The sequence below is a fragment of the Triticum aestivum genome, chromosome 7A, assembly GCF_018294505.1.
Source record: "Triticum aestivum cultivar Chinese Spring chromosome 7A, IWGSC CS RefSeq v2.1, whole genome shotgun sequence".
In the NCBI taxonomy this organism is placed as follows: Eukaryota; Viridiplantae; Streptophyta; class Magnoliopsida; order Poales; family Poaceae; genus Triticum; species Triticum aestivum.
In genome coordinates this window covers 31515542-31536588 of record NC_057812.1, presented here as the reverse complement: position 1 = coordinate 31536588, position 21047 = coordinate 31515542, and the positions used below count along the sequence as shown (strand labels likewise).

Genomic DNA, 21047 nt, shown 5'->3' with positions numbered 1-21047 from the left:
TTTGAGGCATCAAAACTTATGTATGCAACCCAACTTGCACCTTCAATCGGTACATTTTGGCTTTGTTAAACATTTGTTGTGCATGTTTAAACCTGCAGTGTCTATTTTGTTCTGTGATGACCATGCTGAATTCAGACTTGCCTTTTTCCTTGCTATCTACCTTATCATCAGCACTACTCCCTCTGTATCATAAATATGTCACTTTTTGAACATGGTTGTCAAAATTTCAAAATTATTTTTTCACTAAAAAACTATAGTTTTTGTTTGGGTTGAAAAATTGAAAAATCATACATAGATATTTGTATATATAAAAAGCCAAGTGGTGAACATTCTCCATCTCACCACAAAATAAAGAGGTTAAGTCCTCAATATATATTATGTATCTTACCTAATTTATCTCTATTCGAAAACTGGTCATTAGCAACAGGCAATTCAAACATGAAAATTGGGAGGAATAGGAATCTTCCAGAACCACTTCCAAAAAGGGGCAAAAACCCCACCAAAATTAATCATATCTAGAAGGATTTGGTGGTATATGTTCTGGATGCTTCCACCAGCCATATAAGTTGGTCGGCGTTAAAATTGGGAACAAAAAGTTTCACCGTAAGCCCAAACATGTGAGATAGAGCAATTATGTGAAGGAAATATGCCCTAAAGGCAATAATAACATTATTATTTATTTCCATGTTCATAATTACTGTTTATCTTTCTATGCTATAGTTGCAATGGTCCTGGCACAAAAATGAGATTCAGAGGAAAAACTCATTAGCATGTGTAAAATAATAAACACCAACTAGATCCCTAGTCTCAGTTTTAAAACTATACCATGTATTGTTGACGATCATGTTTTCCTGATCATGCGCATTGTCAAAGTAAGAATGGATGTCGGGAATAATGTAAACACATTGTTGGTGGAACAATGGTGTTGACATACCCAACTTAATGATATACTTCTCGATCACATCGTCATATTTTTATAAGTATAATCATGCAAATGTTTACGTATACTCACTTACTTAGACCATGATAATATCAATGTACCTTCGTGTCGGACAGAGACTTTGGGGTTCGTGCAACATTACCCGTAACAGGGTGATCATAACGGCAACTTTGGGGTGCATCAAAAAAGTATCTCAATGACTCGATAGCTAAAGATTGAGATTTGCTCCTTTGGCGATGGAGAGAGATTCTCCGTGACCTCTCTGTATTATGATATCAATCATCGTCTATCTAGATACAACATGATATGATCACGGGGACGCTAGAATACGGAAACAAGAAAAGAAAAGAAATAAAATTGGTAACAAGGATTACTTGGTTTAATGATCAAGACTTGCTTCACATGGATACCGATAAGCCTCGCATCAAGTTTTGTAAAGTATAACGAAGAAAAGGAATTTTGTACGGGAAACTAAAGTTCAGTCGAATAATAATTCATACAAGTGTAGGGGTCAATATGGATGTCCAAGGTTTCGCTATTGATCATTTACCGATGGAGTTCCAGGTCATTTCTGCACTTTACGAAACCTGCAGGGTCATCTGCTTAAGGTTCACTACTTTGTTAGTACTATAAGTGTTAACTTCTTGAGCAATTCACCGAGAAAGTTTCGAGCAGATAAAAATCTTTCGACGAAGAACAAAAAATGTTTCGGAGCAAAACTAAAGTGTTTCACAGAAAACTGGAGAAGTTTTGGAAAACCGGGAAAGTCCAGGAAGACTAAAAAATCACCGGAAAATCAAGGAGGGTTTCAAAGTGTTCTGGGACCTCCCAGATAAATATATATGGTGTCATGGGTTTGTCAACTTGGCAAGCCCAAGTGGGGGGGGGCACATGGCCCTAAAAGGCCCAAATAGTGGGTGCCCCTTTTTGCCTAGGGGCAAAGCCACTTGGGCGGCTAGGCTTTGGTAGGGCACCCACCTCTTGGTTCGCCGGCCCAATGAGGAGGTGCCTCCTCCTCCAATGCAGCCCCACCTCCCACGCTCCTATATATATGTGAGGGGCAGCCCCTAGATTGCATCCAATGTGGCTCTAGGGCTCCCACTCTCTCTCTCTCTCTCTCTCTCTCTCTCTCTCTCTCTCTCTCCATGGAAATTGCTTGACCGTCGAAAGGCTACTCCACCCTATCTCTATTTCTTTGGCATAGCTTAGCTTTGGAAGATGAATCTCTATTGAACTGTAAATTTTGTATGCGTTGACACTTGATACTGACAGAGATATCATGCTTTTGATATTTGTTCGAGGTGGGAAATTATCATGGTTGGGAGGTTGTAAATCATAACTATGGGAGTCTACACCAACGATCTACGCGAGCACATCTTTCGTCGCACTCTTGTTTGTAAATATCAGATCCAATCTAACTTGAATCTTCATACTTATCTTGGGAGTATGATTCGTAGGACGAAACAATACTTTCTACTACATTTCGCAACATTATGTTATTGATAGTTCTCAAAAATTTCCCAAAACTAAGTTTTCAAAGTAGTATCACAAGCCGAAATGTCATGCCAAAAACTAATGCCATTTCCATTACCAAGGTCTAACAATAGGAAAAGCCTGCCCTTGTAAATTCCTTCCAAATGGAGAACCAACACCCTGTTTGCACCAAACAATGTTGGTATTAAAAGTGCTATATTTATGATCCACAAGAATCTACTATTCTATTTCCACGAAATATATTTTGGCCCAAGAAGCTAATAAAGAAAAAAAATCTCTCAAATTAGGCAGATCCAATCCCCAAAAAGCTTTTCTCTGAGACACCAACACCATATTTTTCAAGTGGTATCTATGATTATTGCCACTGTTTTCGCAAAGAAAGTGAGCCATCTGAGAAGTAATGGCATTAATATCCCATTTAGGGAACCTAATGATAAGCATCAAATACATGGGAATACTTGATGCATGTCCTTAGTAAAATAAGTTTGGCCTCCTAACTGAGCAGTTTACCCCCATTAGTGCAGAATTGGGCTTTAGCACCGGTTCGTGAGGCCCCTTAGTGTCGGTTCTATAACCAGCACTGAAGGGTGGGGACTAAAGCCCCCCCCCCCCCCTTTAGTCCTGGTTCAACATGAACAGCCACTAAAGGGTCACCACGTGGATGTTGGGGAACGTAGTAATTTCAAAAAAAATCCTACGCACACAAAGGATCATGGTGATGCATAGCAACGAGAGGGAAGAGTGTGTCCACGTACCCTTGACCCTCGTAAACCGAAAGCGTAAGCGTTAGCACAACGCGGTTGATGTAGTCGTACGTCTTCACGATCCGACTGATCAAGTACCGAACGCACGGCACCTCCGAGTTCAGCACACGTTCAGCCCGATGACGTCCCTCGAACTCCGATCCAGACGAGTGCTGAGGGAGAGTTTCGTCAGCACGACGGTGTGGTGACGATGATGATGTTCTACCGACGCAGGGCTTCGCCTAAGCACTGCTACAGTATTATCGAGGTGGACTATGGTGGAGCGGGCACCGCACACGGCTAAAAGATCAAACGATCAATTGCTGTGTTTCTAGGGTGCCCCCCTGCCCCCGTATATAAAGGAGCAAGGGGGAGGTGCGGCCGGCCAGGAGGAGGCGCGCCAGGAGGAGTCCTACTCCCACCGGGAGTAGGACTCCCTCCCTTCCTTGTTGGAATAGGAGAAGGGGGGAAAGAAGTGGAGGAGAAGGAAAGGGGGGGCGGCGCCCCCTTCTCCTTGTCCTATTCGGACTAGGGGGGAGGGGCACGCGGCCCTTGCCCTGGCCGCCTCTCCTCTTCTCCACTAAGGCCCACTGTGGCCGATTAACCCCCCGGGGGGTTCCGGTAACCCCTCGGTACTCCGGTAAAATCCCGATTTCACCTGGAACACTTCCGATATCCAAATATAGGCTTCCAATATATCAATCTTCATGTCTCTACCATTTTGAGACTCCTCGTCATGTCCGTGATCACATCCGGGACTCCGAACAACCTTTGGTACATCAAAACTCATAAACTCATAATATAACTGTCATCGAAACTTTAAGTGTGCGGACCCTACGGGTTCGAGAACTATGTAGACATGACCGAGACACGTCTCTGGTCAATCACCAATAGCGGAACCTGGATGCTCATATTGGCTCCTACATATTCTACGAAGATCTTTATTGGTCAGACCGCATAACAACATACGTTGTTCCCTTTGTCATCGGTATGTTACTTGCCCGAGATTCGATCGTCGGTATCTCAATACCTAGTTCAATCTCGTTACCGGTAAGTCTCTTTACTCGTTCTACAATACATCATCCCGCAACTAACTCATTAGTTGCAATGCTTGCAAGGCTTATAGTGATGTGCATTACCGAATGGGCCCAAAGATACCTCTCCGACAATCGGAGTGACAAATCTTAATCTCGAAATACGCCAACCCAACAAGTACCTTTGGAGACACCTGTAGAGCACCTTTATAATCACCCAGTTACGTTGTGACGTTTGGTAGTACACAAAGTGTTCCTCCGGTAAACGGGAGTTGCATAATCTCATAGTCATAGGAACATGTATAAGTCATGAAGAAAGCATTAGCAGAATACTAAACGATCGTGTGCTAAGCTAACGGAATGGGTCAAGTCAATCACATCATTCTCCTAATGATGTGATCCCATTAATCAAATGACAACTCATGTCAATGGCTAGGAAACATAACCATCTTTGATCAACGAGCTAGTCAAGTAGAGGCATACTAGTGACACTTTGTTTGTCTATGTATTCACATAAGTATTATGTTTTCGGTTAATACAATTCTAGCATGAATAATAAATATTTATCATGATATAAGGAAATAAATAATAACTTATTATTGCATCTAGGGCATATTTCCTTCAGTGGCACGAGCCAGCGCCGGGGGTTGGGGGACCTTTAGTACCGGTTGGTAACACCAACCGGTACTAAAAGGTTTAGGGGTTTTGGTTTTATGATTTATTTTTCCTTTAATTTTTTCCATTTAATTTTTTTCATTTGCTGGTATTTTACGATACTACATATTGTACACGTTATGCATATATATAAATAGAATTTCTCATAGAACCGATCATATATACACATGTATATATATATATATATATATATATATATATATATATATATATATATATATATATCATCGAATGTCTTGCACCACCATTCACACATACACATGTATATATACAATTTGGTATATACAATTTCTCCTACAATTTGCAGATCATTACATGGAGGCATTATAGCGGTAGCGGGTAATGGAATTCTCCTTTGGGATCTATAACCTGGTCGAGCAAAAATCCCGCTATTTCCTTTTGAAGTGCTCGTACGCGAGCATCCGGTAGGACCTGATCCTGCATCTCCTTCATCTTTAAAGAATAGATCAAAGTATACATGTATTATTAGTTGTGTGTATATATATTAGGTAATGATGTAAAAATTATGAATAGTGTTCTGGCAAACGTACCCATTGGTCTCTATCAGTTCTGGTCCTTTCGGTAGTCATCATGTGAATGTTCTCGCAAACATAAAATACACATAAATCAGTCCCATGCACCTGCTTCAGGGCCTTTACGAGAATAGAATTCAATCAAATAATAATTGGTCAAGCATGATAATTAATGGTATTAAAATTAGAATTAAAGATATGCATGGTAGCTAGCTGGTACTAGCTACTTAATTAATTGCCTTGGGTCGGATCAATTTCAGCTCTTTTTTCCGTGGGCCTTCAACCTGTTTGATGAACTTTTGTCAAGCCCTGCCCGCCGGCAAATAAAATGAAGAAAGGAGTTATTTTTTTTTGAAACTGGCATAAAGGAGTTATTAATTAGTTGGTATCAGGAAATGATGACCTAAAAAGAGGCCAACATATAGTTGGATAATGATTGAAATTACCTGTTGACCATCCCCCTCACGATTTCGTAGTTAGCAGCTTTTTTAAGTAGTGAGTCCAGTACTTGAACTTTTCCCTTGTCAACTTCAATGATTAACAAGATCCAGTGAAAACTGCATGCGCACACGTTTGCATGTATAATTAAGCGGACATGTGCATATATAACTCATAAAAAAATTGTGGAGAGTCATTGCTGAAGTTTTTCAGTTTATTTCCCCTACTAGTATATCTGAATTACCTGATCTGTGGAATTGAAGTAATAACTTGATTGGTATGGCATGTATTGCATCCATCTGGAGCTTATGGACACTGCGAAATGATTTGTGTTTTCAAGGAGTAGTGTGGAAAGATATATGGATTCTTCTGGAAAAGCAAGTGTGTCGCTTCATCAATGGAAGATTCTCTGCTCGGACACTCAATCAAAATTGATTAAGGAACACATGCTTCTGCTAGATCGGAGAAGAGGATTACCTCGAGATGAAGAATAAAGTGAACACCAGAATTGATCAACATGGCATCTATCTGAGGTCCCATTCCAGCTGATGTTGATGCTTATGTGATAGTTAGCTCCTGTATGAATTTCCTTATGCTCATGATGTCGGTCGGTCTGAGAACTTACTAGCTCAGGTACTTCGGTTTAGCCCCAGCGTTGTGAATAGTCATTATGTGTTTCTTTTTTGCCTCGTTTTTAATCAAAAGGGGCGGGGGGACCCCTTTCGATCAGAAAAAAAACTTAAAAGAAGAGATAGAGCAACCTACAGCGATTGCATAGGTGTCTACGAGCACCGAGGACAACCAACAAGGAGCTCTGCCACAACTAAACAAAACACCAAGCGATACATACATACATACATATAGTAATTCACGAGAACCTCGTGCGTGGTTGCAGTGCAGCTGTTCTGCAAGCCAACGTCATGATAAACATGTTCTGCTACTAAATGAGAAGAGGAGGGGGGGGGGGGGGGGGGAGGGCAATGAACATCACATTGTGCAAAGAAACAACATACTACTTCTACTAAGATAAGACAACAAAGTGGCACCACTACTAACTAGTAACTACTCCCTCTGTCCCATAATATAAGACGTTACTACATCCAATATACTCACATATTGAATGAGATAACATCTTATATTACGGAAGGAGTAATTCATGGGAACCTCACGCTTGATACTTAGGAGTGTTCCACAAGATACGTGCATCATCAGAGGACAGACGCGGCAGTGACCCCCGGTGCTGTCGGCCACATCACGAGCAGGTATACGATGGAGCATGGACTGGCCCCATTATCTATACCTAATTAATAATAAAGGGGCTATTGCTTCTTGAAATACGTCATGGAAATGGCCCCCAAAATTGTAAAATATTACCCACCAACGCCACCTATAAGTGATAAAAAAACGCCTCACAAAGGGAATCCCTCGCCTGGGTCGGCCCATGCAGTAGGGACCTCCTATAGTGCGCCTGCGCACTAGGAGAAGACGCAGCGCGCCCATTTGGGCCGGCACATGTCCATGCGGCCTGTTTTTAAATTTTTTTATTATTATTTTTATACTTTAAATAATTTTGGACTTTAAAAATTTTCAAAAATTAAAAAATGAGAATTTTGAATAAAATATTTAATAAACCATACAATGTTTGTTGATTCACAAAATGTTCGTGTTTTATGTAAAAACGTTGCTTATTCAAAAAGTTCGAAATTTTGAAAACAATTTTTTGGGAAATCCGAAAATGTTCATGGGTTTTATAAAATTCATGTATTAAAGAAATTTTAATGAAATTGAACAAAATTTTGCCAATTCAAAGAATGTTCATGAACAGAAGAATATCCTAAAAATTCAAAAATTGTTCGTGACTTACAAAATAGTGTACTCATTCGTAAAATATTCGCTGATTCAAAAAATGATCATGAAATTAAAAAATGTTCGTTAAATCAAAAAAATGTTCATAAATTTCAAAAACTGTTCCACCAATTTCCAAAACAATGTTCGTCCATTCTAGAATTGTTCGCCGATTCAAGAAAATTGTTTTAAAAAATGCAAATAGTATAAAATGTTCATGAATTCAAAAAATGCTCTTGATTTTAGAAAATGTCAAAAATTCGTAGAAGTGTCCACGAAATTGAAAAATGTTGACGATTTGCCCAATACTGACAAGTGCTGCTCAAGCGAGGTCGTGGGCGCTGGATTCGCTGCAGAATTTGCAGAAGTGAGGCCCCTTTCCAATCATCGGGTGAGTCGGCGGGTTAACTTAAACCAGATGGCGATCAATTAAAAACAAATGTTGATGGAGCGTTCCAGGGAGAATGGTGGCTGGGGATTTGTATTTTTGTAGTGCGTGATAGTGATGGAGATATGCCCGTGCGGCTGGTGCCGGAAGGATTGCTCATGTACGTATTGTTTACAAGACACAAGGACACATTTCCTGTCCTGCATTCACATGATAAAAAAAAACATTGCACGACTAAATGAATGAATGGCCGACTGAAAACGAAGCTCTGGCTACGCAGAGCCAGAAATGAAACCAATGGACATCCATAACACATTGTGCAAACAAACAGCCGGATGGTACTTTGCCACACACACACACACACACACACACACACACAAAGAAAAAGACGGTTGCGATTATTCCAACACAAGTCCATTGACGTTCATCTGGGGAACTGTCGGGGGCGATTCTCAAGGATTGCTGGTCTTATGCATCTCACGGGGGGAGGCATACAACACAAGAAGGGAAAGCGAGCAAATTCGTTCTTTCCACTAGATAGATGCTAATTCTGCTACGGCTGCTGCTTACGGACAGTAGTAGCGTGGCGCGGCGTGGATCGGTCACATGGCGTTGATCATCCGCTTCATCTCCGCAGTCCTCCTCGGGTCAGGGTCCGCAATGGCCCGCTCCGTCAGCACGTGCTTGATCCGGCACATCGATCTCTTCACCTGAAACAAACAAACAAACAATAGCGGGGCGAGTCAGGTTCTGCCGCCTAAGGAACAGAAAAGATGAATTGGAAATAAGACGACACTCATGTGCGCGCTGGTAAGAAATTTTCAAGTCCTCTAGTTGACTCTTGGCAAGAACCAAATGGGGGCCGCGGTACCCTATGAAAGCAGGTCATATCCCCATACTGAAAAGATCACCAACAACATACTGTTGACTAACTGTTTACTCACTATTTCCTGAAAATCATGTACCCAGCGCTAAGCAGAATCCTAACAGAAAAGATGTCTTGAACAAAAAAATATGCTCATGACAAGAAAGACCGGGTCACGTCGACAATTGACAAGAACCACAAGGAGGAAATGCTAGCCTATAAAGCAGGTCATAGACCCAGATTGAAAAGATCATCAACAAGATATAGTTGACTAACTCTTCCCCCATTATGTCTTGAAAAGTAAGCACCCAGTGCTCAACGCAAAATAACATTAACAAGTGACCAGGCTGCACCAACGTTTTGAACACTACCAATGAATTATCATTTTGAAGAAGAAAAAAGTAGTTACCGTCCCTACGACACCATGGTTTCATAAATTTTCCCTAAAAAATCTGCAAAAACAATTTTTTTTTCATCATGTCCATGCACCTTATTATTTCACTGATGCAAAAGAAGTACTTCTGTGCTTCAGTTTATCACGAAGGCCAATATTTGGGAGCAAAAAACACTAGGTGCAGACTACACGGCTTCTTTGGTTACACAGTTTGGTTGTCTGAACCAAGGATATTCAAGGACAATAAAGTTAAATGAAGACTCAAAAAGACCGCAATGGAGTAACTTAACAGGACCTGTAGAATAACCAATGGTATATCTGACTTTTAATCCATCGTGAAACTAGAGCCACCAAATTGTAATTCTATTAACTAGCAAAAAATGTGCAAGTATCATAAATATGTGATTAGATAGAGATAGCAGGGGTTCCGAAATACAACAATTTGACTTGCAGTGGGCATAGCTTGCCATCCACAGGTGGAATGAGCAAAACAAAAAGTATGTTACAATTATTTGATTAAATCAAAATTCGTTGCACATGGACATGGTTATGTGGACTGAGAACCAAAATATGCAGTGACCAATGTTCAGCACTATGACCAAGACACCCGTGATTTCATTAAATTTTCTCCAATTCTGCAAAACTGATTTGTTTTCCAGTATGTACGTGCAGCATAATTTACAAAACAGGCGAAATAAAAATATTCTGTTAGCCGCAAAAATAGCAATTCTGTAGTTTAGTTTATCACAAAGCCCATTGTTTCTGCGCACTAGACAGTATCTTTGATGACAAGGTTTGGTTATCAGAACCAATGATATTCAAGGACAGTAAAGTTCATGAAGAATCGAGAATATAGCACAACTTATTTAGGTCACTCCATGGAACAACTTGACAGGGCCAGTAGAACAGCCAATGTGACTTTTAATTCATCATGAAACTAGAGCCAACTGCAGTTCTATTAACTAGCAGAAAATGTGCAAGTATGTAAAATATTTGATTAAATAGAGATGTCAGAGGTTCAGAAATACACCAGTTTTATTTGGCAGTGGGCATATATAGTTTGCCATCCACACATGGGGTGAGAAAACATCTTACAAAAAGTATGATAAAATTAGTTGATTAAATCACAAATTGTTGCAGGTGGACATGGTTATGTTGACAGAGAACCAAAATATGCAGTAATAAGCAGTTAACTGCTTGAGGAATGGTGTTAGGTTGTGGCAGCAGATATACCTTGGAAATGCGCTCCGGATTTGGGAAACGCATGCTCTCTGAAGCCAGCATCTGGCGTTGAGACATGAGCATGTTCTTTTCCTTTAGAAGGACATACCACAGCTTATGAAGGTCATCCCAAGACTTGAGGCGCAGTTCAGAAGCCTTCCAGCCACGACCTGCCAATTAATGAAACAAAAGGGGACACCCATAAGCTTTCTTGACAAAAATGACGCGTAAATTCATTTGCTCAAAGCAGAAAACATCACACCTCCTTTCAAAAATAAAAGAAAAAAGAAAACATCACACCTCCTTTCAAAAATAAAAGAAAAAAGAAAACATCACACCTCCTTTCAAAAATAAAAGAGCCGTCGTTTCCGGCGCTCTATATGGCCACCGCGCAGACCGCGGCCGCAACGCCACGTGAGAAGAGATACATGAGCATCAAACTCCGGTACTGATTGGCGTTACAGAGTGGGTACCCACTAAGCAAACAAACTAGAGTCTCTGCCCATTCCGTCTACACTACAACACCTGGGGTGGAAAAGTGAGTTGGGGGCGAGCGGGAGGGAGGGAGGGGCACACGTACCGTAGTGGGGCGCGGGCTGGTCGTCCTGGGTGCTCCGCTCGACGTCGAAGAACTCCTCGAGGGGGTTCTGCGCCTTCCTCGCCAGCGGCGTCGAGGCGGCGGCGGCGGTGGAGAAGAGCCGCCTCGCGAGCGTCCTGGACAGGGAGAGCATCGCGGCGGGGCCGGAAGAGGGATCGGGCGGATACGGGGGAGGAGAGAGCACGCGCGCGCGCGCTGGTATATTCTTCGGTGAGTCGGGCGGCGGCGGCGGCGGCGAGCGGACAGGGTGACTGGGGAAGGGAATGGGAAGGAGGAGAGGGTTCGTCGCCCGCCAACAGGCTAACTGGGCCGGGCCTAATAAAATAAGGTGATAACTTGTACAGGGGTCAGTTCGTAATTCATACAGTAGATTCAGACTGAGATTCGCAGTGATTTTTCTTGTTGTTCGTTGTTGCTGTGAAGTAAATATATTAGAGATTTTAACAAGGGACTGCATACGGAGCAAAATGAATGAATCCGCAATTTAAAATATGTCTATATATAGTTTATATTGAAATCTTTAAAAAAGACTTATATGTATTTAAAAACGGAGGTAGTATAAGACCAAAATACGATATGTTATACTCCTTCTGTCCGGTAATATAAGATCGTTTTGCGAGCTAAGGGATGATTTGAAGACGGGACCGCACCATGCCCATCTCGTCGGGCCTGAAAGCTTCTCGAGTTGAAGAAATCTTAGAATCTTCTCAAGGGAGTCCCCGTTTTGAGATATAGGAGAGCAAATTTATGGGAATTATTGCCCGTACCCTCTCGATCCGTGTGGTCGTGCTCTGAATAAGTCCCCACGTCTCGCCCCTCTACATGATTATTCCTCCTTTTGACGTTTGCTTCATGTGTTGTGCTAGAATTAGTCATAGGAATTTATCATTTGGAATATACTTCCTCCGTCCCAAAATAAGTGACTCAGCTCTGTACTAATTTTGTATTGACGGAGGGAGTACATTTTTTAGCAATAGCTGGTTGGAATGCATACATCTGGAAAGGAGAAGATTATCAATCGTCTCCCAACACAAACTACTATATTCAAGATCATGGGACCCTAGTGTAGCTGTTGTTTTATTGTACAAACAATTAATTAAAGGATCTAGAGATTATAATTAATATTCTAAACATGACAAGATTGACTCAATCTCGAGACATTCATCTGGTCTTACCCAGGGGTGTTACGCCAGGAAGTTCCTCAATTATGCATCTATTCTAGAGCGGTTGGTTCTTCCGTTGTCGTAAAATACATGATTTTCCGGTAAATCAAAGTATCAAAGTACATGTGTTTTAATTTTTCCTTTTTACAATTTTAAAGTACTTTAATGATTATTTTTTACCATTTTCGTAGAACCGAACACCAGCGTTTACCTAATCTTTTGTTGGAGAAACATGATCATGCATAGTTAGTTGGTTCTTTTAATGTAGGAGCAAACTATAATTTGCAACCAATCAATTATTTATTTGTTTTCATAAGCTTTCAACTTTTGCATATCATGAGAATATTGTGGATAATATGTTGGAATTGGGCTATCACTTTAGTCCTTAATGTGTTGTCATTTTATTGCAATTATGAAACAAACACACTAACACGCACACGAAGGGAGAGAGGGGGGAGGGGAGAAGACCTCGTGGTGTTGTGTTGAAATAGATTATGTGGACCTGTGGGGTGACCACGTCTTGAGTCATGCTCAAGGGGTGTGCGATTTTTTACAACAATATACTTTTGAAAAGTCAAACGAGTGCAAGTTTGATCGAGTTTTTAGAAAAATATATCAACATTCACAATACAAAATTTATATCATTTTATCCATCATAAAAAGTAGTTTCATATTTTATCTACTAGGTATTGCAGATATTGTTATTTTATTCTATAATCTTGGTCAAACATTCAAATGATTGACTTGCACGGAAATCTATACAGCTTATATTCTGAAACAGATGGAGTACTATATATTTGAAAGGTTATTATTAGTTTTATCACTAAAATATTCACGTAATTTTAAAATTATATAGAAACAAAAAATAAAAAATGTTAAAAGACATATAGAAAATAAAAATGGAAAAGCAAAAAAGGTAAACGTAAATAGAAATCATAAAAATACATAAAACAAGAAAGGAAAGGAGAATAATTAATTAAACAAAAACATAAACTTAAATTAAATACAAACTTAAACAAAGATACAGCCATGAGCAGCTGGATCTTGCAGTAAGCGAGATATAGCCTTTGCGGATTGGAAAGAAGGATTCAGATGCGAAAGGAATTTTGCCAGGATTTGAAGATAAAACCCTCAGCAGCTATATCTTGCAATCAGATAGTCTTTGAGGATTGAGAAGTGGGGTTTGCGGATTGGGAAGAAGGGTTTAGATGCGAAGAAAATGGATTTTGGTAGGGATTTGGTGAAGGAAATGTCTGTGTCTGCAACACCGAAGGCTGATAGCCCAGGCACACTGCTAGGTCTTTTTATATTTTATTTTTGTAATAAAACACATGTTTTTCTTTAAATCGGCAGCGCCATGTATGGTTGGGCTCACCTCACAATCTTATTTGTATCCCTTTAGTTATGAGCTTCGATCAATAAAGCATGGTATTTCTTAAAATAAAATAGGATTATATGCATTTTTAGATGCAGAAGTTTTTTCCCCTAGTGGTTAACACGAGAATAGTTTTATCTCCAACACTTAATCAACACACACGAACCATGGGACACCGCACCATCTCAAACGTGCAACAACCATAGCATTATAGGCCATAGCAAGGCATCCAGCATATACGAATGAACACAAGCAGAATCACAGAAAACTCAACATGCCATCTTCTCTCTTTGGAAGTTATAACATGTAACCAGGCCAGACAGAGAACAGGGTAATTCTGTGCCATGGTTCTGCTCATCGAAAAGCCATCCAGAACTCCTACTAAACCATATAATGAAACATCAGTCAAAATTTCTCGCTGCCAAACTTTTGGAAGCACTATCCTAACTCTTACGTAAAGCAGGATACGGTTTTACACTGATCAGGGGATTACAAGGTGTGTGCCAGGAGGGCCGTTCAATGTCGCAGCGATGAGCCTCGGGATTTCAACGTCTCACACCATCTTGGTGTTTTCGACAGCCGAAATGTCGCAGCGACCTTCAAGTGGGTCATGCAAACAGAGGGTGCTCAGTCCCTACCCCTTCCTCTGCTCCTGCCCCCTCCCCTACCCCTACTCATACCCCTGCCCCTGCCTCTGCCACCGCCCCTACCACCACCTCTGCCTCCAAATTCACTTCCGCCCCCAAAATCACCACCACCTCCACCTCTGCCTCCACCTCCCCTGCCACGCCCGCCCCCGCCCCTCCTACCACGATCGCCTCCGCCTCCCCTGCCGCGACCACCCCCGCCTCCTCTGCCTCCACGTCCGCCGAATAAATAGAACTCGGCTTTGTTCTGCTTCAACCCCAGGGACTGCACGCTTCTCCTCTTGTAGTCTTTCTGCTCTTCTTCGCTGTGCTCGTCTTCTTCGGTGCGCCTTCTTGAGCTCCTAGGGTTGAAGGAGATCTCCCGTGAGCCACCGGGCCCGTACTTCACCTTGTCGAGTGCACGCGAGTTCTGTTTCCTTTCGAGTGCGGCTACCCTGTCCCCAATGGGCACAGCTTCCTCATTGCCAAGGGAGACACTGTTCAAAAATGCCTCGGCATGGCGTCCATCCTTCACTTCATACAACCTGTAAGATTTCCGCATTAGCATGTTTCTGGTGAGCAAGAAGAATTCAGCAAATAAGAGTATATGACAGACAGTACAGCCAATTTAGTAGGGATGGATTCATACATACATTCTGGATACTCTGAGGTAATCTAAAATTGACACTCCAGAAGCTTTCCGCAAAAAGAAAAAAGCTTACATACAACACAGTTCACCGTAACCAAAATGAGATGAGATCTCACCTTATACGCTTTGAATTATGCGTGTCATTGTCACTGTCAGACTCCGCTGACGCATCAGATGAATCAGCATCTTGTTCTTCTTCGTCTTCACTAACACTCTCGAAATGTTCCTCGATTAGATGAGGTTCCTTTGTAGCCAGTTGAGGATGGATTGCTTGATATTCTCTTGAACTTACATCAATTTCATAATCCTGCACATAAGATCGATGAATTAGAAAATCACACATGATTACCAATTTAGGAACAATTAGCTTAAAATGTGATTTGTAGTTAAAAAGCAGAGACAGGACATGATTCATGCTGTGGAGCACTGGGCACTGTAAACAAAGTTATGACAATGTACTGGTTTTAGCCTCTTTTCTTAAACCATGTGTTGGTTTTAGCTGAACCTCTCTTCTACACTCAGTTTCTCATACATAGTACTGTGGATGAGGAACAATTGTGTACAGAATACACAAATCCAAGGATATTATGTTATCAACAATGCTAGCATGCATACAGATATACAAGCTTTCAGTTTCAAATGAAACAGTGACATAGCTGAATAAGCATCAAGACAGTACACGATCAGGAAAACATCAAGGTACAAACATGAAATGCATAATAGAGTTGACCTGACAAAACTTTGTCACGGCTTAGAACTACCACAAAAACATCACATTATCAGGGTACCATGAAAGGATGGAGTAGCAACAAAAGATCTGACATCTACATTGCCTAAGAAAAGAGTAATTTCTTTTAGATATACACACTACCACACGTTTAAGAATTTGTTCTGCAAAATTACACTTTTTTTGCAAAGATTGCAGATAGCCATACTAGATCTGATGGGATTAGGCTCTTTGACACGCTTGTAAGAAAATGGTATTTTGGCCAAAAACAAGCAAGTGATACTGTCATGGTTTTGAAAGAGAAATTTGGGTATGAGAAATTTGATTCAAAAATCAAGTTGGAAACTGGAATGCATACCTTATTTTCAAACATTTTTTGGAAACGCGGATCAGTCAACAATGCCTTTTTCATATCTAGTTTCATTTTCTTCTTCCTGATGCTTGATTTACTAGCATTCTCCACATCAGCATCTATTTCCTCTTCCGCTGTCCGTATATCGTCCAAAAGTTGCCGGTTAGCCTTTGGTATTTTAACAACTTGCTGCACGAGTAAATTAATATTGGCACTCATTAGGTATGGTAAGGATCACACACTGACAGATGCCAGATATAATACATACAAGGAACAGATGAGCAAACATTACCGTTATACGAGATTTCCTTAGGTCTGCTAGTTTCTTGGCCTTCATGTCATTTTGAAGAGTCTCATAATCAGCAATATGAAGTTTAGCCCGTTGCTGGAGAGAAATACAGATCCTAGTAAATAGCATGTATGAAGTGTTCTTTTCTTCGATCCATCCACCGACAACAAATAGATATAGGAAGTCCACATTTATGTTAAACTATGTTGTCAGACTTATATATAGAAACTATTTTTACAAAGACAAACTGTGTACAGAATAAAATGTCCTCATGTTGGAAATTCAGGTGGGTAGTTGACAGCAACCCTACCTGAACTGTTCAAGTAAATTGCAGTACCATGAATATATGAACAGAAAGGTACCTTCTTATATAGATCGTAGCGTATCACGTATCCATGTAAATGTGCTCTGACAGCATCACTGTTTTTGTACTCAGAGAGGCCCAATCGTTCCATCTCTTCTTCAGTCAAAAACTTGTAATCATCATATAATGTGTTTTCTTGTTTCTCTTCCATCTCCTCCTGTTTGAGTATATATGACACAAGGAAATGTCAAGGCAAGGTTTACTACACTAGCCAAAAGACTAATGGGGAGAATTCACTCACAGTTAAGTTATCAAGATGTGAGCACCACTTTGGAGCAGGGCCAAGTGCAGGAATGAAGTGGGCAGGTATCTGGCTGTTGTCCAGGGCTAATAGCATTAAACCACTATTCGGGAAGATGCAAACATCATTGATAGAGCCATTATCAGGTTCAATGCTAGTCATGTTGTTTCCCTAAAAAGGAAATAGTGAGATGAGGCCATCATCATCTAACAAAGAAGTCAATGCCACCCACGAAAAAATGAGGTCTAGCACTACTCAGAGAAGGATGGAACTCACTGTATTAGGATCCCAAACTCTCACTATATGCTTATCAGCAGTTATCAGTTTAGGTTCCGAAGAATTAAGTGTCTGGTGCCACTTGATATTCAAAATTGGACTGCCATACCTGCAATAAATAAAAAACACCTGTTACATGCTTAGTGAAGAGTACAATATCTAACAAAAGAATGATCAGCTATTTAGGATTTAATCGAGCTTGATATCCTTCTGTGTAAAGCCTATTCTGATCTGGAGTTGCAAGATTCCAACACAGAATACACATTTAGAAGGCATAGAGGTGTATTTATATCAGCTCCAAGTGGTACTGTTCTGTATGACCGGGATAACATGATATTAGAAATATAAGGTCCCATTTGGAATGAAGGATCACAGGGGAATCTCGTCAGAAACCCAACATGTAGTGATATGGATGTTTTCTTTCCTTCAATCCAATAAATTCACACATTCCTAATGGAATCTAAAGAAAAAAAATGTTTGAAACTGATCTTGCATAACAAGCAAACAAATTTCTTCCCGTAATAAAAATATACAGATCTTACATGTGATCCTTGACTCGCAGAGGCGAAGACATGCGTATATCATATATAGATACCTGCAGGAAATCCAAACGCAGCAAACAAATTGAATATCGTAATTTTTAGAAATTAGATTATCAGCATTATTAGTTTGTTAGACAGGATGATCCTTTCATCCAGCCAATGAGTACACAACAAAATCAGCAGTCATCACATGACTTCGGGAAAAAAAAAGAGGCTACCAAGCCACAATTACCTTTAAACTCGTAGTAAGATAATCAATGGCAGATCATATTTTTTGAAATAAAAGATACCAAGTACTCACTCCGTCCGGAAATACTTGTCGGAAAAATCGATGTATCCAGAACTAAATACGTCTAGATACATCCATTTCTCCAACGAGTATTTCCAGATGGAGGGAGTAGCTATCAGAAGCAAGTGCACAATTTGAACAAATATTACATGTTTAGCACAGTAACATAAGACAAATGAAGTAAAACTACATGAATCATTCTAGAAATAGAAATAACGCCAAATTTTCTATGCATTGCAAATCAATGAGATCACTGCTTGTTAGTTCTGACTGGATAATGTCAGATGGAATAATAAAAACTTCAAATGTTTCCTGCTGTGAAAATCAAATAATAAGAACATAGCAGATGATGAATCGAACCTTTCCTACGCTGCTCCCTACTGCAAGAAGGTACCCTTGATTTTCATCGAACTGCAAAGACGTGACCTCCTGCAGTTTTGAAGCATAAGAATCACCAATACAATGTCAAAAAGTTGCAGTATTAGTGTATTATTACTAGCAAGTTGCTGATAAGGCACAATAAGATACCTGGTCAACATCTTCAGAAGAAGAAGCTGTATTAATTCTGCCAACAGAAGACTTCCTCCTCATATCAAAGCATTCAACCGCACCGTCCTCACCACCACAAGCAACAAGCCCATGTATCATACTGGGAGTACCACCGAAAACAATGATAGGTTAACAATACTCAATAAGAATTTCACTCCAAAGACAAGAGTCCATAAAAAAGAACTACCTCCGTGTAACCACATTTATTGCCGGAGATTGGGAAGAAAGGGATGCGAGGAACCTTCCCTGCAAAATTTACAATTTTAAAATGTGTGCATGTTTATTCTAGAAAGACTGGAAGCATAACAAGAAAAGGCATCATTGCGGCTCTATGCACAGTGGCTTTATATTCAAAATAACCTGCTTATACTTACTTAATATTAGTTGTGTACTAGCAGTGTCACGTAAATTATGTGAGAGACTACGGATAACCAAATAACTCTATATTCATGAATAATCAAGGACTCAAATCTGACCTGCTCTAAGTTGATTCTATACAGATCTGATGACGAAGCAGCACATAGCAAGTCGCAAGACCAGCAATCATAGGCCAAGTCCCTTCCCATTCTGTTAATATGGATAATAATATCAGTATGTAAATTTAATATTAGGACAAGCAAGGACTATATACAAACTCCTCATCGCCATGGTATCACTGGCTGTTATCATCCAACACAGAACTTCTCTGTTCAAACCAAACAACACATACTTACAAAACTATTGGTGGATAAACCTTGACGAGCTCAAGTCAAAGACAACAGGCAAAAACTTACAAATGGAGGGAGTACTAGTAGTAGCATACATCAAACAATATGTTGTAACTAAAAATGATATATAAGAGGACAAGCTATATATATCAGAAAAGCAATGAAATGAAAACTAAAGAAATATTAGATGACAGAACAAACTAACCTTGGAATTCTCACGCTATAATGGCTTCCGTACTTCGCATGCAAGCATACAGAACGATCAGCACACAGGAACGCAAGTTTTGAGTAGTCATCACCAAGGACCTAAAGAAAGATACAATCAAGTTTGTTACGTCGAAAACATTAAAGCAGCTAAATAACGTGTGACCTGTGTTTTCAAGAATATAATATTAAAAAAGACTGCCCAGCAGTTGAGAAGACATATGTTTCACTATATTAAACTATAAGTACCTCGAAATCAATAATTTCTGAGATCATGTGCCTCTCAAACTTCATTGACAATTCCTTCAACTCAAAGACTTTCATTTGTGGGGGGTAAATACCTGGAAAATACAAGGCATGAGAATTACATATGGATAATTTTTAAAGCTATAAGTTACAAAGAGTGAACTACATATGGATAATTTCCTTACCACCTTATGACTAGCACGACTATCCAGAGCTGGAATCGCTTTGCGTTCTTAGAAGCAAACAAATTAAACTATTCCGACCCACGACCCACACCAGCAAGTCTTATATTTCAAGCTCGGTTCGCTCTGCTGGGCTAACTCCTCCAGGTGAAGAGAGGACCAAATCTCAATTGCAGATGGTGGGTTGGGTGCTGAAGGCATGCCGCATAAAGACTACACCTTCACACAATCTATGTTGAGTTGAGTTGGCAAACTAATTCCTTCAACGTTTGTTAGGCTAACGTGGCACTCTATTTATCATCCTTCTGAATTACATTACTTAGCATTTTTTTTCTTCATATCACGGCAACATTGACACCGACTGGAAACAAGGAGTGCTTTGGTTGCGTGTATACCTGAGGCGATGACGTACTGGCCGTCGGGGGTGACCTTGATCCTGGTGGTGGCGGTCTCGAACCTGAGGTCATGGATCAGCTCCAGCCGGCGCTGGTACTCTGAGAGAAATCAAGCAAGCAAGCAGCAACGGCACCATGAGTGAATCGATAAAAAGCAGACAGACAGAGGAGCAAGCAAGGACCAAGGGGGGGATTTCTGAAGTCGGGGGCGGTGGCTTGCCTGCGTCCTTGCGGAGGGAGCGCTTCTTCTTGGCGAGGACCCATGGGGCGACGTAGTTCTTGCCGGTGACGGAGTAGAGCTTGACGCCGTTGATGGAGGTCGACTTGAGCGTCCCCACCCCGCCGCCGCCGCCGCCCTTGGCGGCCATGCCCACCCTCGAGCGCGCGCGCCTGGCGCTGGCGGCAAGTGGGCGGGGTTTGGGGAGGCTTGGAGGGGGCGGGGGTGCTGGAGGAAGAAGACTGCGGCGACGGCGGGAGAGCGAGCTGTGGGGAGAAAAGGAGGAGGAGATGGGATGGGCTGGGCCTTAGGGTTTAGGTGCGGTTGCGGCGGCTGGGTTTCGCTGGCTCGGCTCGCTGGGCCTAGGGTTTCGACTCTGCTGTTTTTGTTTTTGTTTTTGTTTTTCTTCCGGGCAAGCTCGTGGCTAACAGGATCCTTGCTCACGCATCATAGCCTTCCCCTGAACCTTTCCTATCTCCTCTAACC

The 21047-nt window shown here is 41.0% G+C and overlaps 2 protein-coding genes across 2 annotated transcripts; both read right to left on the bottom strand.

The window, feature by feature from the left end:
- Positions 1 to 8345: 8345 nt before the first annotated feature.
- On the bottom strand, positions 8346 to 11463 carry LOC123152236 (39S ribosomal protein L47, mitochondrial). Its single transcript, XM_044571834.1, has 3 exons — positions 11151 to 11463; positions 10583 to 10740; positions 8346 to 8800 (listed from the first exon to the last, which is right to left on the bottom strand). The coding sequence occupies exons 1-3, from the start codon at positions 11299 to 11301 to the stop codon at positions 8693 to 8695; spliced, it is 417 nt and encodes a 138-aa protein (XP_044427769.1). The 5' UTR covers positions 11302 to 11463; the 3' UTR covers positions 8346 to 8692.
- A 2501-nt stretch (positions 11464 to 13964) lies between these two features.
- Positions 13965 to 20841, bottom strand: LOC123150220 (nucleolar protein 10). The gene is made up of 16 exons (XM_044570053.1): positions 20565 to 20841; positions 20345 to 20443; positions 19771 to 19862; positions 19523 to 19623; positions 19087 to 19177; positions 18798 to 18856; positions 18590 to 18710; positions 18422 to 18490; positions 17773 to 17825; positions 17231 to 17339; positions 16955 to 17125; positions 16712 to 16870; positions 16353 to 16445; positions 16067 to 16249; positions 15098 to 15288; positions 13965 to 14877 (listed from the first exon to the last, which is right to left on the bottom strand). The coding sequence occupies exons 1-16, from the start codon at positions 20710 to 20712 to the stop codon at positions 14334 to 14336; spliced, it is 2283 nt and encodes a 760-aa protein (XP_044425988.1). The 5' UTR covers positions 20713 to 20841; the 3' UTR covers positions 13965 to 14333.
- Positions 20842 to 21047: the final 206 nt, after the last annotated feature.

Coding starts and splice junctions, on each gene's coding strand:
- LOC123152236 (XM_044571834.1), bottom strand. CDS start 11,301: ATGCTCTCCCTGTCCAGGACGCTCGCGAGGCGGCTCTTCTCCACCGCC. Junction 10,741..11,150: donor CCAGCCCGCGCCCCACTACG/GTACGTGTGCCC, acceptor ATTAATTGGCAG/GTCGTGGCTGGAAGGCTTCT. Junction 8,801..10,582: donor ATCCGGAGCGCATTTCCAAG/GTATATCTGCTG, acceptor TGTTTGTTTCAG/GTGAAGAGATCGATGTGCCG.
- LOC123150220 (XM_044570053.1), bottom strand. CDS start 20,712: ATGGCCGCCAAGGGCGGCGGCGGCGGCGGGGTGGGGACGCTCAAGTCG. Junction 19,863..20,344: donor CCAGTACGTCATCGCCTCAG/GTATACACGCAA, acceptor TGTATTTTCCAG/GTATTTACCCCCCACAAATG. Junction 16,250..16,352: donor TAAGGAAATCTCGTATAACG/GTAATGTTTGCT, acceptor TTACTCGTGCAG/CAAGTTGTTAAAATACCAAA.